The sequence below is a fragment of the Eretmochelys imbricata genome, chromosome 15 (genome assembly GCF_965152235.1).
Source record: "Eretmochelys imbricata isolate rEreImb1 chromosome 15, rEreImb1.hap1, whole genome shotgun sequence".
Lineage (NCBI taxonomy): Eukaryota > Metazoa > Chordata > Testudines > Cheloniidae > Eretmochelys > Eretmochelys imbricata.
In genome coordinates, this window is record NC_135586.1 from 24,047,793 (window position 1) to 24,073,650 (window position 25,858).

General features: G+C 42.6%; 1 protein-coding gene across 1 annotated transcript in view; it reads right to left on the reverse strand.

Moving 5' to 3' along the window:
* AACS (acetoacetyl-CoA synthetase) overlaps positions 1-25,858 on the reverse strand; it is a 59,903-nt gene that overhangs the window by 18,451 nt on the left and 15,594 nt on the right. Inside the window, exons 5-9 of the mRNA XM_077834844.1 lie at positions 19,340-19,437; positions 9,576-9,690; positions 8,587-8,668; positions 6,042-6,189; positions 2,362-2,442 (exon numbers count right to left, since the gene is read on the reverse strand). Coding sequence (XP_077690970.1) covers positions 2,362-2,442; positions 6,042-6,189; positions 8,587-8,668; positions 9,576-9,690; positions 19,340-19,437 — 524 coding nt within the window. The remainder of the gene's footprint in view (positions 1-2,361; positions 2,443-6,041; positions 6,190-8,586; positions 8,669-9,575; positions 9,691-19,339; positions 19,438-25,858) is intronic.

The window sequence follows — 25,858 nt, forward strand, 5'->3', positions numbered from 1 at the left end:
CTCCCATGTTAATTTCTATCTTTGTGAGCTCACATACTCGGAGGGAGACGTCTCTCCCAACTATTTATTGACCTGTGAATTCAGTCTCTCAATGTTACTTCAGAATACCACTGCATTACATTTGTTTACTGTTAGAGTAAATTTATCAGAACCCATGGACCAGTTTCAACTGTTATCACCGTAAATCCAGCGAAGCTATTCAAGATTTACACTTGTTGTAGCTGACTCAGAACCTGGCCCCCACTTTAGTAACCTTATTTCGGGCCTTCAAAAAAAAAAAAAAAAGGGGGTGGGGGGGAAGAAGAGGAAGACTCATGGAATTAATGTAGGGCCGCAAAATGTGTATGTTGGTTTGAAATTAGCCCGATAATATATTCATAGGTTTAAGGCCAGAAGGGACCATGAGATCACTCAGTCTGCCTCCCTAACACACAGGCCACAGAGTTTCATCCAGTTGCTCCTGTACTGAGCCCAGTAACCTGCACGCAAATAAAGCGCACGTACCAGAACAGCATCCTGTCCTGATGTGAAGACATCATACAAGGAATAGCAGAGTCCCATGTACTTATCCCAAATTACAATGATTGTAGGGTATTAGACTTACCTGGTAATTATAGACCAAAAACATAATAGTTTTATTTTGTGTAGCAACTTCCACAAATACTTCAGGTGGTACTTGGTTTGGTATTTAGCCCAAAATACTTCACAGGATACAAGTGACAGCAGGTATTTGAGACAACTAAAACACCAATTCGGACATGGTTTGTAGTATCTAGTGTGTATTTTATGACACTCCATTGCTGCTTTACACTGAATCCCATCATATGCCAATGCAATACGTCTTGACATTTAAAAAAAAAAACTTTTAATCAGAAATTATGAAGGTTCCAGTGTTCACTGTATGTACGCATCTCCTTGCAGAATGCAGGTACAGTGCCTGTGCTAAAAAACACTTGGGGGAAAAGGATTCTTCCCTCCCTCCACCCATACATGTCACTTTGTTGGCATATGGGGGCCTGCAGCTAGCCAGGAAAATCTCCTCAGTGCCTGGGCCATGTAAGGCATCTGTAAGTGGTCCTACTTAGAATCATAGAATATCAGGATTGGAAGGGACCTCAGGAGGTCAGGTGGTCCAACCCCCTGCTCAAAGCAGGACCAATCCCCAGTTTTTGCCCTAATCCCTAAATGGCCCCCCTCAAGGATTGAACTCACAACCCTGGGTTTAGCAGGCCAATACTCAAACCACTGAGCTATCCCTCCCCTTCTTGCCCAACTCCACTGCAAGCTCCAGCAGACAAGTCACACTAGGAGTGTGTTCATAGCACTAAGCATTGGAGATTGCTTTTTCAGAGCAGCCTGGGAGAAGTAGGGGTTGTTCTAATTTATGTCAAGGGCCATAGCAGCCTCTGTTCTGACCTTCAGCAGGACTCTTACAAACTAAGCATAATTAGTTTTCCCACATCTCTCAAATTTTTCCAGCCTCAAACTGCTACAGCCTAAGAGTTTATTATAAAGATCTGAGTTTATGCACACCTCTGCTGATCACCTCTACTTGTATTATCTGATTTGCCATTGAGGTCACAAGTTTATACAGGAGCTCACCAGGGAAAGACAGGCTAGCCAAGCAGAAACTCCTTTCATACCATGTACAATACCTTCTACCTTGCTACTGCCCCAACATGATATAAACAAACTTCCACAGAGATGAATTTACACCTTCCTCAACAGAATATAAATGACTGTTGGGAGCATGGAGAGCATCACGGTAGTAGGATAGTATTAGGATAATATTTAAAATGTTTGAAAAGCCCCAAAACAACCTTTTTAGGCTTTTATTTTCTTAAAAATAAGTCACTGTTAAACCTAAGTTGCACTGTGTTGACTACACTAGCACCAAATAAGGACAGTTAAACTCCAAGGAGTCACAAAACAGCCATTCTATTTTCTTCCCTTTATATTATTAGAAATCACTCATTCAGAACATGGGCATTTCCACAATGGAGACGACCAGTGGGCCATCTGGCCCACTATCACATCTCTGACAGTGGCCAGAACCAGGTGTCTCAAAGGAAGGTGCAAAGAATCCCAGTGCACTTATGGGGTTCCCAAGTGGGGGTGACAGAGGTTGGCTCATGCCCCACCCATGAAGGTTCATAGCCTTTTACCCTCCACCTGGCTCCCAGGGATGCACAAATTCTTGCTATTCCACCAAGATGAACAGGGTAAAATTGTCACTCATCTCCAACATGTTCAGTTCCCCACATGATGCAGATACTTTGAAGATGCACCTGAGGAGGTCATTACGCAATAAGCTTAAAACTTTTAAAAAAAAGTTTTATAAATGTCATAAGCCCCACTTGCCGTTGTATAGTACATAATAACGTCATTGCTAGTCGTGTTGCCATGAAGAATATGCTCCTTCAGGTGCTGAATTAGTGTGCCCTGAAAAATAAAAGAGTGAAGGGAAAAATAAGTTTATGTTAATATAAAGCAAAGATCTGGTGGCCAAATATACTTTTCAGACTCCTAATGCTGCACGGCCCTCAACAATGAGTATTTCAAGGTTACAGACAGGTATTGAATTCCACCATCTTTCAAAGTAAAAAAGAAACAAACAGGCAGCAACTCCCAGACCTATCCACGTCAGCATGGATAGCATTCTCCACTCCCCTTTCATGTAACTTTCCATCCTCCTTCACTAGATCTCAGCAGTGTCTGCACTTAACCTACAACAAAGGGAGCACGTTGTTTACTACAAACTGCAGCATCACTCCATAGCCAGCCACTAGGATAGTGCAGCACCCGATGTAACCCGTAAGGATTTGCCTACATGGGGAAATTGACCAAGAGAACTATAGCAGTACAGTAATATATCACTCTAGTTCTGCAGATCCATTTCCCCAAGTGAACAAGTCCTTTGACAGAGTTTCACACTCACAATACACCCAGCTGACTGGAAGGAGTGAGGGACCCAAAGTTGTTCTGGACTTAGGCGTCATGGCACAAAGCATTCACGTCATATACTAGGTCACAACAGTAGCTCAAGCTATCTCAAATTTTAATTCTTTGGAGACTGCAGACAAAACTATGTAGACAACCTCCTAAGCATTCATGTGGCTAGCAGCATGGAAAATTCCACTGGCACATAACAATGCACTGAACTACACTATTACTCACTTTTCTCTTTTGTTGAAAATGTAGCTAAAACACTTCTTGGATCATCATTCAAGACAGACTTTCTAGGATCAATGAACGTATAAACTGCTTCCTTGTGTCACTTTATAGATTCATAGATTCATAGATATTTAGGTCAGAAGGGACCATTATGATCATCTAGTCTGACCTCCTGCACAACGCAGGCCACAGAATTTCACCCACCACTCCTACAAAAAAAACCTCACACCTATATCTGTGCTATTGAAGTCCTCAAATTGTAGTTTAAAGACCTCAAGGAGCAGAGAATCCTCCAGCAAGTGACCCGTGCCCCATGCTACAGAGGAAGGCGAAAAACCTCCATGGCCTCTTCCAATCTGCCCTGGAGGAAAATTCCTTCCCGACCCCAAATATGGCGATCAGCTAAACCCTGAGCATATGGGCAAGATTCATCAGCCAGATACTACAGAAAATTCTTTCCCAGGTAACTTGGATCTTACCCCATCTAAAACCCACTTTACTACAGTGACACATTAAAATGGTTGATTTAAAAACAAAAACTGTGCTTTGCATTTTTGGAAGTGCTCATGGTGGAGCTATTAGGGACTTCACATGAATCAAGCAAAATATATGTTGAAAGAAAATCCATTATAGATAAAAATTTAAAACAAAAAACTAATGTAAATTGCACATGCTTTGAGGGATGGAAAGGAAAAAATATACAAGCAAATCCAGTTTTTCCCTTAGCATCTCAGAGGAGCCACGTCTGGATTTTACCTGCTAATGCTCCAGTGTGCTAAGATGTCACAATGCTGCCATCTAGCTACAGACTACTTTCTACAACCTGCATTTTAAACGTAGAATTCATGGCTTTGCCATACCACAACCAGTAACTGAGAAGCAATCTTGCACAAGACTTATGCACACGTTTAATGGGAGCGTTCACAGTGTGCAAATGAAATGCAGGCTTAAATCTTTGCAGGAGCAGGATTTTTAATGGTACCCTTATAGTTACAGTCCTGTAGAAATTGAGACTATACCCCCATTGGATCAAATTCAATTAAATGTTCGTTGCCTCTTCTTCCCAATTTACACTTTCAATTAAATGTTCGTTGCCTCTTCTTCCCAATTTACACTTTTGGATTCTCAGGGTCTGAAATAGTAACAAAATTTCTAAAGATAAATCCACCCACAAACTATGAATTACTACTATGGAGAAAACGGAGTGTAAACCAGTTCAGAGCAGAAGACTGCTGAGCAATTTTTTTGTTTTTGTTTTTTTTTGGGGGGGGGGGGGGAGAGAAAGAGAATCTACCCCTTTGTGTCTTGGATTCTAGCTGAAGAACCCAATTCTCCATTTGCTTACATGGGTGTAAATCAGGCGTAACTGCCAAGGTGTGAAATCAGTGTAAAGGGAGATTAGAATTGGGGACTATGTTTCTATGATTTAGGAATTAAAAAATAAAACGAAAATAAAAACAAAGTTGCTGAATCATTTGTTAGAGAACTAAAACAAAAAACCCTACAACAACCTCCACATGTTTCTCTTTAGACCATTAATACACTAGAGCTTTGCTTCTGAAACAAAAAAAAGTTACATATATTTAAACACACACACACACCCACCTACCCTTACTTCTGCCTGCAGGATAATATATTTTAAAGGTTTGTCTTCCTTTAAATTATTTATGGCTATCATTTAAATATACACCACAACAGACTTGCAGAGGAAACATACGCGTTTACCACATTGCACACAGTAGGGTATATGAAGTTAAGATTACAAGGAAAAAACGTTTCCTGTAAAAAGATCCAGGGGATAATCAAGCTATTTTAAATCCACTGTGATCAACGTTATTTAATACACTTTTGCTGTCATTTCATCTCCTCTTGTATTTTTGATTATTGAAACTAAACTTCAGCTGTATCAGCACCACTGTGTGGCTCCAACCAAGTTGGGAGGATGAGGCAGAAGAAGAGGAAGGGTAGGATTCAAGGGCAAGCTAAGCAGCTGTGTAAATTATCTGGTGATAAACAGAACTTTGAAGAGGGGAAAACCCCCTTCCCTTTGTCTTCTCTACCTCATGTATTTTAATCTAGCTGGTCAACTGTATTTATCACACACCTTTCACTACCTTCTCTGCTCACTAACCTGTCTTCACAAGTGCTTATCCTAACATTCTGAACCCAGAGCAGTTACCAACAGCTACCCAACTGTCACAAAAAGGTCTGGTCTACACCAGAATATCAGGTTGATTTAACATCACCACTCAGGGGTGTGGCAAATCCACACCACTGCGCAGTGAGTTAAGTTGACCTAACTCCCCAGAGTAGACAGCACTAGGTCAACAGAAAAATTCTGCTATGCTGCTGGAGTGTTTTAAATGTAGACAAGCCTTAAGTGAATTTACTGATGGAGATGGTTTTGGATTAACAGCTCAAGTGGCAGAATTCTTCTAGTCACAAAAGCCCAGCATGGGGGTTGCAAACTTCCCCATGTCATCTCTGCGAATGTCAGAGACAACCACAGTTGTCAAGGTTCATTCAGTCGTTCGTCTCTCCCAGCAAGGACATCAGTTGTGCCAACTGTGGTTGTGTGACAGATACTTGTCCACTGGGAAGTATCATGAACAACCAGAACAAGCTCCAGATAGTAAGGACTTTTGGTCCTTATTGACCCATCTCTTTCAGCTATGGACCGAAAGGTGAAAGGTTTCACATAGTTATCAAAATCCACTGAGCCAACCAGGCCCCCCTTGGGAACGATCAGTATCTTACATCACCACATACACTCTTCTCCCCTCCCCTCCCCACCAAAAAACCAAAAAAGAGCTCTGATGATTATAAATAGACAGTGCGACATTGCAGCCCTAGGAGGGAAGACGTACCCCTGCTGAATGAACCATGCATTTTGGTGCTCCTGTTGTGCCAGATGAATACATGATAAAGAGAGGATGACTGAAGGGCAGCTGTTCGAACTCCAGCTGGGGGGCCTGGTCTCCTTTCCCAGTAGCCAGGAAATCTTCTAGAAAAACACTGTACAAAAAAGAGAGGGAAAAGCAACTACTTAAAACTACTTCAACTTTAAAAACAAAACTAACTGCTACTCAACCACAGACATCTATACGATCATTTTCAGACCCAACAGCACTCTTAAAATAATCCAGCCTGTATATGTAACCCTTCTTTTGGCTTTTCAGGCCTTTGGGAATTTTCTTTAAAATGAAATGTCAACAAAAGGTTTAAGAATAAGACATTAACGGCTACATTTTAAGAACAGGCCTACAAATTTGCACATATGAACAGTTGCCAGCCTTAAAAGCCCCATACAGAGAGGCAGAGGTAGCAGGTAGGTACTTGTATAGCCCCTATCATACAACCAGCAGAGTGCAGATTAGTCTACCATACTTTCAAGTAGCACACTAAGCCATGACCTCCCTGTGCTGTAGCTGAGTCCAGATGGAATGTTACTGTGCAGCAATCTGGGACATTGTAGAACAAACCCTGCCTTGCCACACAGTAGCTCACCGTGTAGACAGGCCTTAAGATAGATACTCAGGCCTGAGAAAAATCTTTGAGGCCTGGCTTGGAATAAAGGATCAGGCCCTCAAGGGAAATATTAAATTATAACAGTTATAATGTGGGTCCAGGTTGCAGTGCAGACAGAATGGCTGTTATGACCGTCAGAAGGAAGCTATGCCAGCCCTTGATTCAGCTGTGAATGTACTTTTGGCTTGTAGTATCAATTACAATGAAATTGTTCTGGAGTGACAGAATCTGACGCTTACTGCACAGTTTGGAACATTAGCAGTATCAAAAGGTATCTGAATAACCTAACCCTGAACAGTAAATAAACCAGCCAACCTACCTCTAATTGTTATTTAAATTGTTTACTGCTCGATTTTGGAGCATGCTTTCTTCTCCTCGTTATACCAGATCTCATTTATAGAAATGTGCTAATAGGATATTTCACAGAGCAACATTTTCTTTAAGATAATCACCAAATCAAACTCAATAGTTGTCATTTTGTTGCTTTTATAAAAGTCTCACCACACTTTTCATGTTCAAGTTTATCTGCAGGACCCAACAATCAATAGCAATGGAAAGCAAAATTCAGAAGGCTAATGAGGGTAGTTTGTTGCTTTGTATAAAGCTAAATTAAGTGGATAATGTAATTTTACTGGATGCTCCTGTTTTATATAAATTATTGCCTAGACAAAACTTGAAATATGACTGAGTAAAAGATACTACAAATGCATGTTGGGGGAAGGAACGAGACTGAGACAGCAGTGATAAATCTAGTATTGACAAGCTGAAAAGTACATTCATTTTGTAAGCAACCGAATTCCATCTTTCTTTGTGGAGAGATTTCTTGCTGGGTCAATACTAATGGGGGGGAGGGGGAGGGAGAAAGAAAGAGAGAGAGAGAGAGAAGTGTTGTAATGAAAGAAAGCAGATCAATTGCTCGTTTAGCTTCATGCTCATCAGTAGTGGGGTTTCTCTAATATAAGCAAAAAGTTTACTGAAGTAAACAACATTTTTACTAGTTTGACAAAAGTATTCTTGCTCCACCGCCCCCACCTTCCCATTCCTTCCCATTATTCTGTCACAAGTTTCTGAAAAAATTCTGCTGAATGGACAGTTAAAAAAAACAAACAAAAAAAACCTTATTTTGTAAAGCCAAGACACGTTTTCTTTTGGAGTACTGCAGCATCCTTAAGCAATGCTAGAAACCTAAGCACACCATCACTATACTAGAGCATGCAACACAAAATGAAATGAACTAGAAAGTTTAAAAAAAACACTGATCAGTCTAAGTCAACTTCCAAGCCTGATCCTAAAGCCCAAAAGCCTCAAGAATCATTCCAATAAAGTCATTGGGCTAAACTCCCTGGATTTACAAAGGTGTAAGTGAGAGCAATGATTCCACTGACTTATTAGAGTGAGAACAGTTCTGATCCAATAAAACTGCTCACATAAGAGCTGCATGGTCAGATCCTAAATTATGTGCTAAATACAGAAGAACACGTGAAAAGTTAAAATGGAGAGAAGCTTAAAAAGCTAACCAACTGAAGAAAAAAAGCTATAAAAACATGGTTTCTTCAGTGTCTGGTCAAGATTATCCCACAGCTCTAAGAGAAGAGTTTCTTGTGCTATGTCAAGTGTCCATTCTTTTCTCCATGAGATTTGTATTGCTGGATGTCTGAGGATCCTTGTACGTAACAGGAGCCTGATCCTTACAGGTTCTTCCCAGATGAGATGAAGTTGGGCCCCCTAACATGAAGTTTGTAACTAAACTAACAGGCAAATACTAACATTTCCCAACATTCAGGAACACACTAGTGAGAAAAATCCGTGTAGGGTTCCGCGTCCATCCCATCTCTAGTTCTGATAGACAGAGCACATGCCCAAAGGCTGATTTTGTCCCATTACCTGTTTGGTATTTTAGAAATATCTATCACTTCTCGCGATGAAACATATGGAATCACCACCACTTTTCTTAAATCTGGGAGTCCTAGGGGAAAAAAAAATGGAGTACAAAAACCATTATTCACTTATTTCCAGTTACATAAACAAAAGGCCTCTTCTCTGTTTGGTTAGTTTGTGTAATGTATGTACAAGTAATGGAAACAATTCAAGTTTTTCCCAACTCCCATCTTTCTGTTTGTCACTGACAACGTCAAACAGCACCAGCAGCAAGCGATTGAAACTTGGATGTAAATACAGTGTAACATCAACAATGGGAGGATTAGAACCAGTCCCAAGGGCCAAGTTTTTCTATTAGAAAAATCCACACAACCTTGGTGCGTCACAGGTTTTATGAGCATACATGAGAGCTGAATTCGGCCACATGAATAGCAAAACCAAGCTCTTATAGACCATTGTTCATCAGGAGATCTCAACTTGCTTTAAAAAAAAGCCAGTACCATTATCCCATTTTACAGATGGGAAACCTGAAGCACAGAGAGGTAAAGTGACTTTCCCAAGGTCAACCTGCAGGCGAGTAGCCAAGATGGGAATAGAATCAAATCTAAGCCCAGCGCTATATTCACTAGCAAACACTGCCTCCATCTGTTCAGCATAAGCACATACAGCATTTTTCCTCAAATGTTCCAGGCTCTCTCTGCTTCTTTCTCCACTCAAAGGCCCAATCCCATGTAAGTGAGCCAGGAAGAAGTGGTGGGAGGGAGAAGTCAGCTCAGCAATATGCCCTTTCCCTCTAACCCTGCAGGAATCCCACCATGTGAATTATTCTCATCAAGCGGAAAATACGGACTCTTATAGTTGCTGTTTTAATTTGAAAAAAAAAATCCAAAAGGCTAAATAGTTTTGCCTAAATAAGATTTGATTTCCTCATCACTTAAACAGCTTTGAAGTTTCACTTCATACCATGTTATCTCGCATAGAGTTGTGGGAAATACCTTTTACTACATTATGCAGTTTTTCCATGTGGTTATGTTCTTTGCCATTGTATACGACAGCCTCAACAGAGAAGATCAGCTTGGGCTGAATTTGGGAAAACCTGTCCAGTACGCCCTGTGGAGAAAAGGGAAAGGACAAGAAATACAATCACAAACAACACTGCAAAGGGGAAAAAGCCACTGGTTGCTAAATCCAAGCCATGTCACAAAACGTCAAGAGAACAGGCACGGCAGAGTACAGGGATAATGTTAGAGACCAATCACTTCCGTTTTCTCCATCCACCCCCAACATTTTAAGGAACAGTGAGTGTGAGAGCACCAATCTGTTTTATAATCCCAATGCCTATACCAAAAAGTACTACTGTGTCCTAGACAGATTACCCAGAATACCATAGTAACACTATTAGTTGTAGGGTCAGATTTACAAAAATATTTAGGTGCCTAATGATGGAACTAGGAGCAAATATGCCTAGCGTGGGTTAGGCACTTTATGACAATTGATTGTAAGGGAGATTTGTACCTACCTAGCACCAGGCCCCTATCTGCATCATAAGGCATCTAAATATCTTTGTAAAAATCAGGCCTGAAGCCACTGCAGCAAAATAATGTATTTGTCTAAGAAACCAAAAAACATTTCAGTATTTAAAATATTATATATATAAAAATGCATCCAATAGAAAGGCCACATCAATTTGAAACCATTTATTCTGCTAATGAAGGTTAGTAAAGGAAACACTAACTTGATTAACATGATTAACTTTTTTTTTTTTTTTTGCAATGCCTAATTCAGTTCTTCGAGCTTCTTCTCCCTAAGGCACAAATACTAAACATTCAGCTCTTATTCTCCAGTTAACTGGCCTCTGTTTTCAATAATGAACCAGAACTATACTCACATCTGAGTGATAAGCCCTCTTGGCACTTGGTGGATTTACACCACATGCTAAAACATTCCTGAAATGGGGCTTTTGTAATCAACAGCAAGGACCAAATCCTATTAATAAAAACATAATCGCAGACAGCATCTTCCTCTCTAGCTATGTTAATTGAAATATTAAGCATTGTAAAATTGACAAGAGTTGGCCACAGGAAAAGAATCTCCCAAAACACTACAAAGCCAGAGACCTCACCAGTAGAGCTGAGAGAGTAACTGATTTTTCAATTTAGTGACTGACCCAAAAGATTAATTTGGGGTCAAACAAATATTTTTGTTCAAAACAATGGTCCCTTCCTTCACCCCACCCCCCAGTTTTTTCTTTAATTTCTTAAAAAAAAAAAGTTAAAAACTCAAACAGACCAAGCTAAATTTCAAAATGAAACAATTTGTAGCTATACATTTGGAAATGTTTTAACTTTCTAATTTTTCTTTCCACCAAATTTTAAAAAGGAAACATTTACCAGATTAGAGCAAATAGTTTCAGTCACCCTGAAGCTTCATTTTTCAACAAATGAACTATTTGACCAAAAAATTTCACCTCAGCTCAGTTCACTAGGATGTTTATTCTCTGCCAGCCACCTCCATTCCCTTTTACTTCCTGCCTAGCCCTCTGCATATTAGTCAAAATGAGATGCAACAACTAGTTTTCTAGGAATTCCTGTGGGCTTCTTATATACTGCACTTAGAGCAATTTCCTTAGATCACTTTCCCAGGAAGACAAATTACTTTTATACACCCAGTAAATGTGGTAACAGCAACTAGGAAATTGTACTAAATAATGAGCCGCTTACAAGTCTCCTACACAGAACCAGCCTTTGGGACCAGACCAATTGAAGGAGAAATCTAAGTAGACCACTGCAGTGAACTGGAAGTCCCCTCCTCCTCCTGCATAAAGTTAAAGTAATTGCTTGGGAAAGAGAGACTTCACCCACTCAACCTGCAGGCACGGCTGCATGACTACAGACCACGTATGCCTATTTCATCCTTTGTGGCAAATCAGCAGCAACTCTCCCTATGCAGATTCATTAATTCCAAGGCCAGAAGGATGATTTTGAGCCATTGGATCTGCACAGTTGAGGATAAACTTGACCTGACTCTTCTCTCAGGCCAGTATGAACAGGAGTGAGTCCATGGAGTTACTCTCGTGTAGGACCAATGTGAGCAAGATCATAACCGGGCATCTTGTAGTTCTTCCCCCTCTGTATGTTCTCCATGCTGGCCTAATCAGGGTTGGTATGAAACCTCCTGAAGGAGTGCAGAGACCCTGTCCTCCATAACCTCTCCAATGTCCACGCAGCCTCATCATAGGGCTTCTGGTGGTGCAGAGGTCTTCATGCCAACTCTCCACAACAGAGAGAGAGTTTCCCCCTTAGTTCAGATATTACTCCTGGGTTTTGCAGACATTCCTCTTGCACTTTGGACAATAAGCACTTCCTTGTCTCCTTTAAATTCTACTCTGGTCTGACTCCACAAGTTATCCTAGTAGCAGTCACTCAGCGCTCTGGGCTATCAATTAAAGAAAAGCAGTTTACAGTACACAGAAAAGCATCAAGGTGTGTTTCTCAGGGAAGTGGAAGGAAGAAGGGGAGAGAAAATGTGAAACTCAATAAATTCAAGCTTCAATCATAGAACTGCAGGACTGGAAGGGACCTCGAGAGGTCATCTAGTCCAGTCCCCTGTCCTCAAGACAGGCCTAAGTATTAGACCATCCCTGACAGGTATCTGTCTAACCTGCTCTTAGAAACCTCCAACCTCCCTATGCAATTTGTTCCTCTGCTTCACCACCCTGACAGTTAGGAAGTTTTTCCTAATGTCCAACCTAAACCACCCTTGCTGCAATTTAAGCCTTTCGATTCTCGTCCTAGCCTCAGAAACAACATACTGAGTTAGTTGAAAAATCTCGTCTCACTCCAGGGACATGACACAGGTTTTCAAGAAACTTATCTAAAGCATTCACTGTTGAGAAGACCCACACTCAGACACGCTGATTTAATTACATTACAACATTAAAGTAGTTCTCCAAAGAGCTTGCGGCCAAGTAGGGGACAGTCTCAAATCAGATTGCCATCTTATCGATTTGTTTGCAGTGTTTTCTTGAAAGTGCTCAAGTGTCCTAGTAACACGTGCATGCACACACAAAAGACTGCTGCCCCCCCCTGCTGAATATAGCATCTAAACAAGTGGCTTTAAAAAAAAAAAGTTTAAAAACGAAGACTGACCGAATACCAGGAATGTCCTGTGAGGGAGGAGCTGGGGGAAGGGAAGAGGAAATCCAAGACTCAGACAATTACAAGTTGGGGGATCTTATCTGGGCCATGCGAACCCGCTAGACTGGATTCACGACAGGATGCAAGCCCTCCTCTGCAAGGAGGATACAAATAGATGGAACTTGCTTCACTGGCAATACTGGGACTTCAATCCAACCAGATAGCTCAGCAGGGATCAAATCTCAAGGAAGCCCAGATGCATTAGAATTGGCTTGTATTCTCAGATCTTGCACTCAGAACTGTGCAGGTGGCCTCCTGACTTCAAGGGGCTGCCTGTCCACACAGTTCTCAGTGCAAGATCTGAACTTACGCTTTTTTTGTCCACCTACTTATGCACAGGCCAAACCGTCCCCTTTGCCTGTGGATATACCTCTGAGGCAAACAGGAGGCCCACGGAGGGTGTTGAAAGGAGGGGGAAGGGCTCCGCACAGGAAGGAACCCCCTTAGTTCTCTGTTTATTTGCCTGTGGCAACAGGTATCTTCCAGGTTTGCTGAAGATTTATAACATGCAGGGCCTTTAAAAAAAATTGTTTGAGCAATGCAAGATGACCTCCAAAATTTCATAGAACAAACATACCTTTAAATATGAAATATTGTTGAAAGCTACAAGTTACAGAACCACACAGTTCCACCCCAAAACATAGGTGTGTAAGCTTTAATTGTGTTAATGGAGTTACATGAACACACGGAAGGAGAAAGATCTACCCTTTGGGTGGAAATGGATATTGCTACTTCTGACTATCAAAAGGCCGCAGACTTGGATTTGAATTTGAGCCAACCCAGCCTTTGACTAACAGAAGGAGCATAAGTGATATTGATGGTGTCAAGGTTCCTTCCCCACCTCTGAACTCTAGGGTACAGATGTGGGGACCTGCATGAAAACCTCCTAAGCTTACTTTTACCAGCTTAGGTTAAAACTTCCCCAAGGTACAAACTATTTTACCTTTTGCCCTTGGACTTCATCACTGCCACCACCAAATGTCTAACAGGTATATAACTTGGAAAGAGCCCGTTGGAAAACATCTTTGCCCCCAAAAATCCTCCCAAACCTTACACCCCCTTTCCTGGGGAAGGTTTGATAAAAATCCTCACCAATTTGCATAGGTGACCACAGACCCAAACCCTTGGATCTTAAGAACAATGAAAAAGCATTCATATTCTTAAAAGAAGAATTTTAATAGAAGAAAAAGAAAAAAGAATTACCTCTGTAAAATCAGGATGGTAAACACCTTACAGGGTAATCAGATTCAAAACACAGAATCCCTCTAGGCAAAACCTTAAGTTACAAAAAGACACAAAAACAGGAATCTACATTCCATTCAGCACAGCTCCTTATTTTCTCAGCCATTTAAAGGAATCAGAATCTAATGCATATCTAGCTAGATTACTTACTAAGTTCTAAGACTCCATTCCTGTTCTGTCCCCGGCAAAAGCATCACCCAGACAGAGAGCCTTTGTTTCTCCCCCGCTCCAGCTTTTGAAAGTATCTTGTCTCCTCATTGGTCATTTTGACCAGGTGCCAGCGAGGTTATCCTAGCTTCTTAACCCTTTACAGGTGAAAGGGTTTTTCCTCTGGCCAGGAGGGATTTTATAGGTGTTTGCCCTTCCCTTTATATTTATGACAGATGGTACAGATATCCCAAGGCTAAGCCTGGTTAAAAAAAACTATCACAAAAACTTAATAAAACTGGGCACTGAAAATAGCCCATCAGCATGGAGAGAAACACATTCGTACATTGTAGAACAAGTAAAATGAACAATCTTCCCCAGATGAAAGATCAAATCACACTGCAAAGAAAATACTCCACTGTCACTTTCAGACTAAGCAGAAAATATCTGTTCTACAAATGGTCATTACAATGTGTAGAGTTTTTGTTTTTTTTTTAATCATTGTATTGCTGAAAAAAATATTTTGTGCAAGAAAATGGAATTATGGTGCCCTCTAGTCCCTATTGGGCACTATGACAGTTTGATACTTTTGAGGCTCTGCAGATGGCTATTCTGGGTCCAGTTCTGTTCAATATCTTCAGTGATTTAGATAATGGCATAGAGAGAGTACATTTATAAAGTTTGCAGACTATACCAAGCTGGGAGGGGTTGCAAGTGCTTTGGAGGATAGGATTAAAATTCAAAATCATCTGGACAAACTGGAGAAATGGTTTGAAGTAAATAGGATGAAATTCAATAAAGACAAATACAAAGTACTCCACTTACGAAGGAACGATCAGCTACACACTACAAAAAACGAGAAATAACTGCCTATGAAGGAGTACTGTGGAAAGGAATCTGGGGGTCATAGTGGATCACAAGCTAAAATAGGAGTCAACAGTGTTATGCCGTCGCAAAAAAGCGAACATCATTCTGGAATGTATTAGCAGGAGTATTGTAAGCAAGACACGAGAAGTAATTCTTCTGCTCTACTCCGTGCTGATAACGCCTCAACTGGAGTATTGTGTCCAGTTCTGGGTGCCACATTTCAGGAAAGATGTGGACAAACTAGAGAAAGCCCAGAGAAGAACAACAAAAATTTTTCATGGTCTAGAAAACACGACCTATGAGGGAAGATAGAAAAAATTGGGTTTGTTTAGTCTGGCAAAGAGAAGACAGAGGGGACATAAGTTTTCAAGCACACAAAAGATTGTTACAAGGAGAAGGGAGAAAAATCGTTCTTAACCTCCGAGGATAGGACAAGAAGCAATGGGCTTAAATTGTAGCAAGGCCAGTTTAGGTTGGAAATCAGGAAAACCTTCCTGTCAGTGGTTAAGCACTGGAATAAACTGCCGAGGGAGGTTGTGGAATCTCATGACTGGGGATTTTTGAGAGCAGGTTGGACAAACACCTATCAGGGATGGTCTAGATAATACTTAGTCCTGCCATGAGAGCAGGAAACTGGACTATATGACCTCTTGAGGTCCCTTCCAATTCTATGATTACTAACCATTTATATTGAGGTAACATCTAAATCACTTAACCAGGTTGGTCCCCATTTTGATTTCTCCAATACAAATATAACAAGTAACAGTCCCTGCTTCATAACACTTGCAATCTAAAAATCCTATAAGAATGAACAGGGATTCAATACTCCTGTATTACCATTGTGGTTTGTATCTAGTACTGCTCATGATGTGCTAGAGAGTTTCCAATCCCATAAGATACAGTTTATGCCTTCAAGGGAATAAGAAAATGTAGGTCACAACTTGCTCAAAGGTGCCAAGCGAGAACTTTGATGTCATTTTATGCAGCAGTTTCATTCTGCAAAGATAGATTCCACCCAAAAACTGAATACTTACAATATGATTTTATATACACGAGAGCCTCACCTACTATATTACCTGTCAGGTCTTGTGATGAAGTGATAGGCCGTTGCAAACACAAGCTTATCCATAGTGACTCAACATGGCTCTGTGCCTCAAAATTCAAAAGGCCAAAATCAGAAGTGCCATCTATGTTACTGGAAAGCCAGCCTGGTATTCAGAGATGCAGCCCAGGCTAAAGATGAATTAGATTAGAAACTACATCTATGACGGGGGCTCACAAGTCAGGGCACACAGCAGCAGCAGCAGGTGTTGCACCACAGTGGGGCAGAGGGGTGGGGCACCGCCTGTTCCAATCCCCATGGCTGCAGATTGGTCCTGCTGCCCAGGAGCTGGCAGGCCAGGCCCAGGACTGGAAACGCAACCAGTGCTGCCGGGCTGGACCATGGTGGGGATGCTGGCGCTGCTAGAACTGCCTGAGGGGCCTGAGCTGCTGGACAGGAAGCAGGAACTGGACAGCCCTGACTCCAACCTGCTACCGAGCCCCAGCCACTGGCCCTAAGCGCTCTGCGCCCCCTGGGCTGCTTGAACTGGATGCCGCTGGCCAGGCGCTGCCGGTGAATAGAGCCCTGCACAGTTGTAGCTGCATCTGATCCACTATCCGCAAAAGTGGTCAGCAGGTATCTGCATCCGTGGATGCAGTTATCCATCGATTTGCAGGGCTCATTAAGGCAGCGTTAAAGCACCAGAGTGAAGCAGGAGATGTGGGTTCTAACACTGACTCTGCAGCAGGCTTCCTGTGCAACCTTGGGCAAGTCCCTTGATCTCTGTGCCTCAGTTTCCTCACTGGTAAAATGGGGTTGATACTAATCTCAAAGGGGTGTCCTGAGGCTTAATTCAACAAGGCCTCTAAAGCTTGTCAGAGGAAGAGCACAAGAGAATGACAAAGTATTAACTGCAAACTCCTGGAGAGGTCACAAATAAGTTGTGTACTGGCAGAGACATTCCTCAATTGGATGGAAAAAGAAAGTGAAACTAAGCAGCGGGTGTGCAAAATAAGGGGAGAAAGGGCCCAGCACAACACAGGGGAGTGTCTTAGTTATCCTACCCAGGTAATACTTCACATTCATCCAGCTCCTTCCAGCCAAAGATCTTCAAGCCATTTACCAACATGAGGCAGAGTGCACGCTGTGTACTATCTCACGTACAAGATATAGCACTTAGCACTAGAAAGCCACAGAATTCTGCTGTGGCACAGAAGTGAAGGCAGCTGTGGTTAGAAACTGGCTGCTTGTTAGCTTTCAGAGCACCTCCCAAAAGGAGATTTGTGTGAGAAGTCTTGGACTGACTTCTGTCCTCGGCAATGACGCTTGATGGCACTAGTTTCTGTCTGGCAGGCACATGAAGACCATTGCAATCCTGGCTACATTCTCTCGTTGCTTCTTCTAGACGTGGGATCGCTATGCAACATCCTTGATCGTTTAAAACTAAAGTTCTGTACATGCCTTTGAACTCCAGTCTTGCTATTTAACTCCAAAATCCTTAATACTAATGCTCAAATGTCAGCCCTCTGAAAGATGAGCAGCTCTGATGTAGGGGAGGACCATCTATCAAAAAGTGTTCCTTCTTTCTCCCAATAGGAGGGCCAGTGGGTTTTTTTGGCATTTGGATTCATGGATCTTGGTCCCATCCTGCAGCTAATTATTAGGAAGCCTCTGGGAAGAGAAGAGTGAGGGGGGGATTTGATAGAAGCCTTCAACAACCTGAAGGGGGGTTCTAAAGAGGATGGAGCTAGGCTGCTCTCAGTGGTGGCAGATGACAGAACAAGGAGCAGTGGTCTCAAGTTGCAGTGGGGAAGATCTAGGTTGGATATTATGAAAAACTATTTCACTAGGAGGGTGGTGAAGCACCTAGGGAGGTGGTGGAATCTCCATCCTTAGAGGATTTACGGCTCGGCTTGACAAAGCCCTAGCTGGGATGATTTAGTTGGGGTTGGTCCTGGTTTGAACAGGGGGTTGGGCTAGATGACCTCCAGAGGTCTCTTCTAACCCTAATCTTCAAGGATTCTACGATAACAGGATAAAAGTAAAACCAGAAAAAATACTGGAAGAAAATAGATACTGGTTTTTCTTTTGTCATATAAAGACTTGCAAAACTATCTTGTAGCAGTGAATATTGTAGGCAAATAGCTCAGTATAATTCAAAAGAGGATTAATCTACGAATAGGAATAGCTTCTGCAGTTGTAAACTATCCTAGCTAGCATAAGGGCTAATGATCTTCATGTTTCAGGGCATAAATTGATTGAGAGATGAGGCCAGGAAGGGGTCTCATACCATCCACAGTATATTCTTACAATGTTGATGTGCTGGAGCCATATTCCGGAAAGGCTACCTTGACACCAGGAAGACTGTCAGTTTCCATGGCTTACTCAATCCTTGGCCTCTGTCAACAAGGCCTGTGATGGGATGTTAGATGGAGTGGGACCTGAGTTACGACAGAAAATTCTTTCCTGGGTATCTAGCTGGTGAATCTTGCCCATTTGCTCAGGATTTAGCTGATCGCCATATTTGGGGTCGGGAAGGAATTTTCCTCCAGGGCAGATTGGAAGAGGCCCTGGAGGTTTTTCGCCTTCCTCTGTAGCATGGGGCACGGGTCACTTGCTGGAGGATTCTCTGCTCCTTGAAGTCTTCAAGCCACGATTTGAGGACTTCAATAGCTCAGACATAGGTGAGAAGTTTATCGCAGGAATGGGTGGGTGAGATTCTGTGGCCTGCGTTGTGCAGGAGGTCGAACTAGATGATCATAATGGTCCCTTCTGACCTTAATATCTATGAATCTAAGTGTGCCACCTCGGTATTAACAGATGGTGCTTTTTGTGATCTATCCTTTATGGAGTGAATTAAGCACCAATTCATGTAACGTGGCAACAAGTAGTCAGACAGCATCAACTATTGCACACTACCAATGCAGGCTTGGTTTGGAAATGAGCAATTGAAAGCTGCGACTTTCAAAACCTTCTCATGGACTTGAACACCTAGTTTGTGTTTAAATTAATGGAAATTGGGCTTCTGGATTCCATGGCAGTTTGAAAAGTCTCAGCCTAAACAAACAGTTTCCTTTCTCAAGTTTGGAAGGAAATCTAGTTTTCTGGGGTTTTGCCACAAGATGGCAGAAGTAGTAAACAAATGGAACATGTACCTCTTCAGTCAAGAACTCTAAACAGATACATCCCAGATCTAACCACCATCTGCACTAGGCAGGCTCATGATTATCACTTCCCTGGAATGGGCAATTCTGAGATTACTTACGTTAATTCCAAAGTCAGGCGAAGTTGAACTCCAAATAGCACCAATACTTGCAGTAGCCAGCATTGCTTCCACTGCGTGAATACCATTGGGCAAATAACCTACAAACAGGATTTCAATAGTTAAAGAAGGGAGAGACCTGGAACGCGCAGATCTTAAAGTAAACCCAACCTTTACTGTAGTCAGTTTATACAGATGTGCAAATGAGAAATAAAATATCTTATCAGACACATAACTGCACCTGCAAGTTTCTACTGCCAGATGCCACTTCCCCCTTCTAAGGGGCCAGAGTCTGATCACAGACACTTGGGAAAGTTTGTTGTAACTGCACTGAAAGAATTACTCCATATTTGACGGCCTCCCAATTTACAGTGCAGTCACAAAGATCCAGATCTTGTTTATCAATCAAAATCTCACGGGGAGGGAGCTGAAGATTTGAAGGGGGATGTGAAAAGAGGAGAGCAATTTAATGGCCAGGGCAAATGTGAACTGAAGACATAGGACTACCCATTACCAAAAAGCTACCAGACACTTAGAAGTACTGGAACAAAAGTTTGTTTAGAAGGTGGGATTATGAAATGCCCAGTATCCAACTGTAAGGCAAATTCAGTTAACGGCAGCTCTCTCCCCACAAGCATGCCAGGGCAGGTGGAAGGAGGGAGAAATAATCGCTGTGCAGATAGCCTCTCCCCACCCCCCTTTGATAACCTAACCAGCTTTGTGCTAAAGCTATCCAGCCAGAGGCAACGTTACATTGCAAACATGAGCAGAAGTGACACGGCTCATCTCGCGTCAAGATCAGCTGACTTATTTCTGGCTCCATGCCCTTAATCTTAATCAACATGAACGTCGGGGCAGACATGCCAACTCTCACAAATTCCTCACAATTGACACGATTTGTAAGTAAAATTAAGCCTGACAAATGATCTTGCAAAAGAACTCTCAAATGTCAAAAAAAAAATATTTTTTTTTTAAATAATCCTGTGCGAGTTCCCACTGTTTGTCAGCCCCAGCAGCCAGGACTCCAGCAGTCAGGCAGCCTCAGGGCCAACAGCAGGAGTCCCAGTCACCCAGGGCTGAGAGCAGGAGCCCCAGGGAGGAAGCCAGTCAGCCCTGTGCCCAGGAAACGTGGAACCCCCAAGAGTCAGGCACAGGATAGCTAGGACCCAGGAGGTGCTGGGATGCGACTCAGTGATCACTGGGGTCACTCTGTCCCAGTGGAAGGAGAAAATGAATTGCACTCACTGAAGTAACTCAGGGTTGCTTTGGGGAGTCCACGCTCCTTGCAAGATCCTCAAGCCCCATGGCTGCTGCTGGGGTCCCCAGAGCTCTGGTTGCAGCCAGGAGAGGTTAATATTGAGGAGTAACATTCCTGCTGCTCTGCAGGAGACTCTCCCAGTGCAGAGACCCCAGCCTGCGCATGACACCCCTTCCTGGGACCCAGCCATCTGCTCCCAGGGAGTGCACCGCTTGGAGGGACAGTAAGAGGGACCTTCCCATCCCCACCTCCCCAGGTTACAACCTGGCTGCAGGGAGATGGTTTTGCCCCAGGCTGCTCCCAGCTGAGCTGACTGTGATTCCCTGCCTAAAAGCTCAAAAAACCCCACAAATCCATAATTTTTATATAATTTCATAATTTTAAAGCCAATCTAATGAGTTTTTGTGAGCCTGACATAATTTTTGAACATTTGGGGTCAGCAATACTGTAGGGTATATACAGTAGATCCTAAAGTGATATAACCTGTATACACAGACACAGACGCACTTTTCAAGCAGGAATGCAGCCAGTATGTTTTCACTTTGCATTCAAAATGCATTAGCTTTGCAAATCTGAAATACAGCATCATCATCAGCCTGCAACATGATTTTGAGATTTAAATACACAAAAAGATCCCCTCTGTCAGATATTCTGACAAGAGGAAGAGTCAGGAGAGGTAGATTTTCAACAGGCTGCTCCTGCCCCCAAAGTCAATTGAAAGGTTGAGATGTGGGTTCAAACCTGATGATTCAAAGGACATTAAGTTAGGGTGCCCAAACATGGATTTGGGCACTTATCCGTTTTAAAGGACCTAAACGACATCCAAGTAAGCAAGCAACAATGCCCAAATACAGAATAGGAGTTTTATTAGGTACCCTAAAGTTTAAAATTGAGCATTTTTATAAATATATGCATGGGCTCTTTAAAGGACCAGGGGCCTGGCTTCCAAAGATGCCAAGTACCTGTAGCTCCCACGGATTTTCATGGGTCCAATTTACAATGCAGTAAATTGTACCATTGTATCCCATCATGTGTTAGGAACTTTCCAAAACACAGAGGACAACACTCCCTGCCCTGATGGGTATTTCTGAAAACAAGACCCTAAAGCTGCCTCTATAAAAAACAAAAAAACCCACACACCCTCAACCCAGAGGTTATTGGTTTCTATGCACGCACTGGGTTGGTTTGTTAGCCAGTCTACTGCGATGCACTTTAAGGAGCTGCTTGTTCTCAGCGTGCAAGCAGTGAATTTGTTTGCAGGGGCTAGGGGTGGGTTTCTGAGGTGGACTGAGCTATTTCTGCATCACCCTTCATATCATTGGCGTGTGCCATGTTAAATAGGGCTGACCAATCACCACTAATTTATGGACCGTTAGGCTTTTTGCCATTAATCATGGAACATCACATCCAGTGCCTGATCAGAGATTGGATAGGTCTGACATGCCCTGACATAGGGAGTTCTGGAAGAAATACAGGACTGTCAACAGAAGTCTCTCAGCATACATCAAGATGTTATTTCTTCACACGGACCTACATAAAGTTTGCATTGTTTCTACCATGTTTGACTTTGATCTCTCATATTATAAGCCATACGCCCAAAGGCATAAAGCATCATTTAGTAAACTCATGCTCATTCCTTTGGGATCAGAGTTTGTGAGGCAAGGCTCAATGTTCCTGTTTTCAAAAGCTTCCTCTCACATTTCAGAGCATGGACTACTTTTTAAAAAGGTAGAAATTTGCTGCACCCTCTCCTTCACTGGCCCAAACCTTCCCTATAGCAACTTCACCATTTGGCTACATGTGACAGGGCAGCCTGCATCAGGAAGGCCCTGAGTCGTGTTCCTCTAAGTTCTTACAGATGTGACTGCTCCTTCAGTGGGATTCCCAGTTGTCCGCAGTGCCTCTATCAGGCGGGTCACTAACAGGCATAGGCTGTTGCACGTGGAGCAGGGCTTAAAACCCAGAGACAGGGGCAGCAAAGTCCATGCTGGGACCCTAACTAACTGAACACTTAACAGCTACTTAATTACTAACAAACAATAGAACTATTTACAACTAGAAGCACAAGGCTGAGAAAGAAATTGCTGGCCGGCTTGCGAAGCAAGGGACAGAGGTGCTCCAACTGACCACCATGGTGGAAAGAAAGAACTGAGGGGGCTCAGGGCTGGAGGCGCCTGATATACTGCGGCATGAGCGCAGCTCTCTAGGGGGCGCCACAGCCAGCCCTATGGATACCGCTAATGACCACACACAGAGGCACGCACACTTAGAATGGAATTGACATGAGCAAGCACTTGAAAAACAGCCTGGTTTCTGCTCTTCTCACACCACCACTGGTCAGATTCTGCAGGGCAAATTAAACCCTTATCCACATATGGGCAACTTACCGCTTTCAAAGCATGCTCTCAGGAATATCCTTGGAATCCCTCAGTGCTTTCAGTACATTTGCACAGGTGTAAGTGACTGAAATCTGGTAAGAGTTTTTACTGATACCCAAAAAAGGAACAGTATCAAGTGTGTGCTCTCTGCTGTGTTGGTCCTGTAAGGCTAAAAGAACAATGACCTGATCTGTTGAGTGAGAAAGTGTCCTTTTTACAATCACTTGACAGCTGGATTCACAAAGGCCCTAACTCCTGTTGATTTTGATGGGAGTAAATTATTAATTACCTTTGTCACGCCAACCATTTACAGGTTAGAATAGTGTTCTTTAACCAAGACCAGGAAAAGAGTGCCAGTCCATCTCCTCAACAGATCCATCCTGAACATCCAAGGGGAAATTTCAGACTAACATCCCTTTTTCCTGTATCTGCACTGCACAAAACTGTTACATGCAAGCAGGTTTGGACAAGCTCTCCTGACACGGACAGCACACAAAGCTCAGCATAAGCGACAGCATTAGTTTTCGCCTCATTTCCCACACTGTAAAACCATACTTATCAATGTACTCTGGGAAAGCCTAGGAAGGTAAAGAAAACACAACTGGCAGGTACAGCCTAGGTCATCAAGTCCAATCCCCTGCGATACCGAGGCAACCGTGTTACATAATTCCTTTCATAAATTCATCAAGCTCCCATGCAAGCTATCCCAGATACTGAGAGTTGGTCCACATGGTGCAATGAGCTTCGGAGGTCTTCTCACACAGAGATCCAAGTGGCAAGAGAACTGACAAACCCAGCTACACCTGGTAAAGTGGCGCTTTTCACATGGTAGAGCCCAGACAGGAGGGATATTTATTTAAACCAACCAGTTCTGACCACATGGATAGAAACCTGGGACTAGGTACTGGGAACAAGAGGGCTCAATCTGCAATCAGCTGAACTCACAGCTGGCTCAGGGAGTACACATCTTACACCACTAGTATGCAGCTTCCATGAAAACAAAGGCAGCATGAGTAGTACCCATTGTAAATCAATTTCACAGAGGGCATGGAAACAGTAAAAATGCCCCACCCCAGGATTTCAATTTTTTAATGTATTTTAAAAAGGAAAGTGTCTACAAAGTCTTCAAATACAAAAAGGAGAGTTTAGTCCATTTCAAGGATACAATGACTTTTACAAGTAGCTTGTAAAAGTCATTCTGCCCCTGAAATTTACTGCGTTTACCTGTAAAATTCATTCAGTGCAAACTTTGCAAAATTTAGTCCTTCTCCATTTACACCGTTGGGAACTTTCTTTAATAAATCATGATTTACACGGGGCTCTAAGCATAAGCTACATCAAAGTAATTTAACTTATGACACCCACTCTGGCAGGACACGTCAGACCTTAATACTACAGGCTACTTAAAAATGAGAAAAAGTTGTTGTTTATGTTAAAAATAGGTTCAAGACACAGAACTGTCAGGTCTTTGCATTTCCCATGAGTCCCTATTTACCTGAGCTGGTGTTTGCTGAGGTTTTAAGTTTAAATGTGTAGGGACATTACAATGCTGAAGTCAGTCCTGCTAAAAGTTGTAGGCCAAAATTTCCAGAGGTAACCAGAGAGTTTGGGTGCCCAATTTGCAACGATGACAAGGGGCCCTATTTTCAGAAAATGCTGAGCACCCAACTCTGAAAGAGAAATCAAGCTCCTTTGCAGACGGAAGCTGGGCATCCAGAAACTGGCCAGAAACTGAGGCATCCAAACATCACTTGTCACTCAGAAAAGGAAAGACTTTGGCGTTCAGGCCAAGGTTTACTTTAAGCCATGAAACCGTACAACACAAGGAAAGCAGCAAACTCAAGGCTGAAAAATCCTCAAGGCAGCTCCTTCTCTACTCCTAAATGCCTGGTATAAGAAAGGGGATAATTCAAGGTGAGGGCCCGTGTCAGCTTTTAACCTTAACACAACATTTCATACTCCTACTTGGATTTTAAGATCGCCTCCTGGCTAATATTACTACAACCCAAGACTATTAGTAACCCACCAATCCTCTTAGAAAGCTAGCTTTAAAACCACATTAGCCCTAGTAGCTTAAGTACTAGCTTTAAACAATACAATGAAATGTCGTTTTGTCGGCTGATAAGACAATACCGGTTACAGGAGCACAGGAAGAGTAATCTATCCAGAGAGAAGAAAGATAAACCGGAGCCTATTTTATCCTGATATCCGTCAGTTATTTGCCAGCGAGGACTATTTTTCCAGCTTTACATTAGCAGTGGCATTGAGGTGGGGGAGGGATATGGGGTACCTCAAGATTGGCTCATTCAAACGACACCAAGGGGACCTGCAGTTTATTTTAAGGCTACAGGTGTTACTGCACCTGCCACACACCCCTCTAAGATCTAGGTAGACCTGCAAGACATCCCCAGAGAGAAAATGTGGATGCTGCCACAGCTTTTGAAACAATGCTTGCTGCTAAATAGCTCTCTCTCACAGCTGCTAAGCTTTTAAGTACACCTGGCAATAAGAAGCTGAAGACAAAGGAGAAGAGATCAAGCTGAAAGAGAAAGCCCCAACAGTGCTGCCTTGTTCATCTGCCTCCATCTTTATGGTTGCAGTGATGGAAGTGTTCATTGCACTTACAACAGAGGACACGATACCTATCATGAAGAGTTTGCCGCCCAAGAGACAACTAGGCAAGAGTAAAACATTCACAAGGGATGTCAACTGAATGGGCAGGTTACTTTCCCTTATAGATTAGGCTTCCATGGAATGAAGGTTCCAACAGCCCAAGATCCTGCTACTGTGGTTGCAGATCAAGAGGGCTTTTTGGGCCAGAATGACAAGGAAAGCATCCAAATCACAGTAGGGTGACTGGAAAGGTCAGGCAACACTCACTCAGTT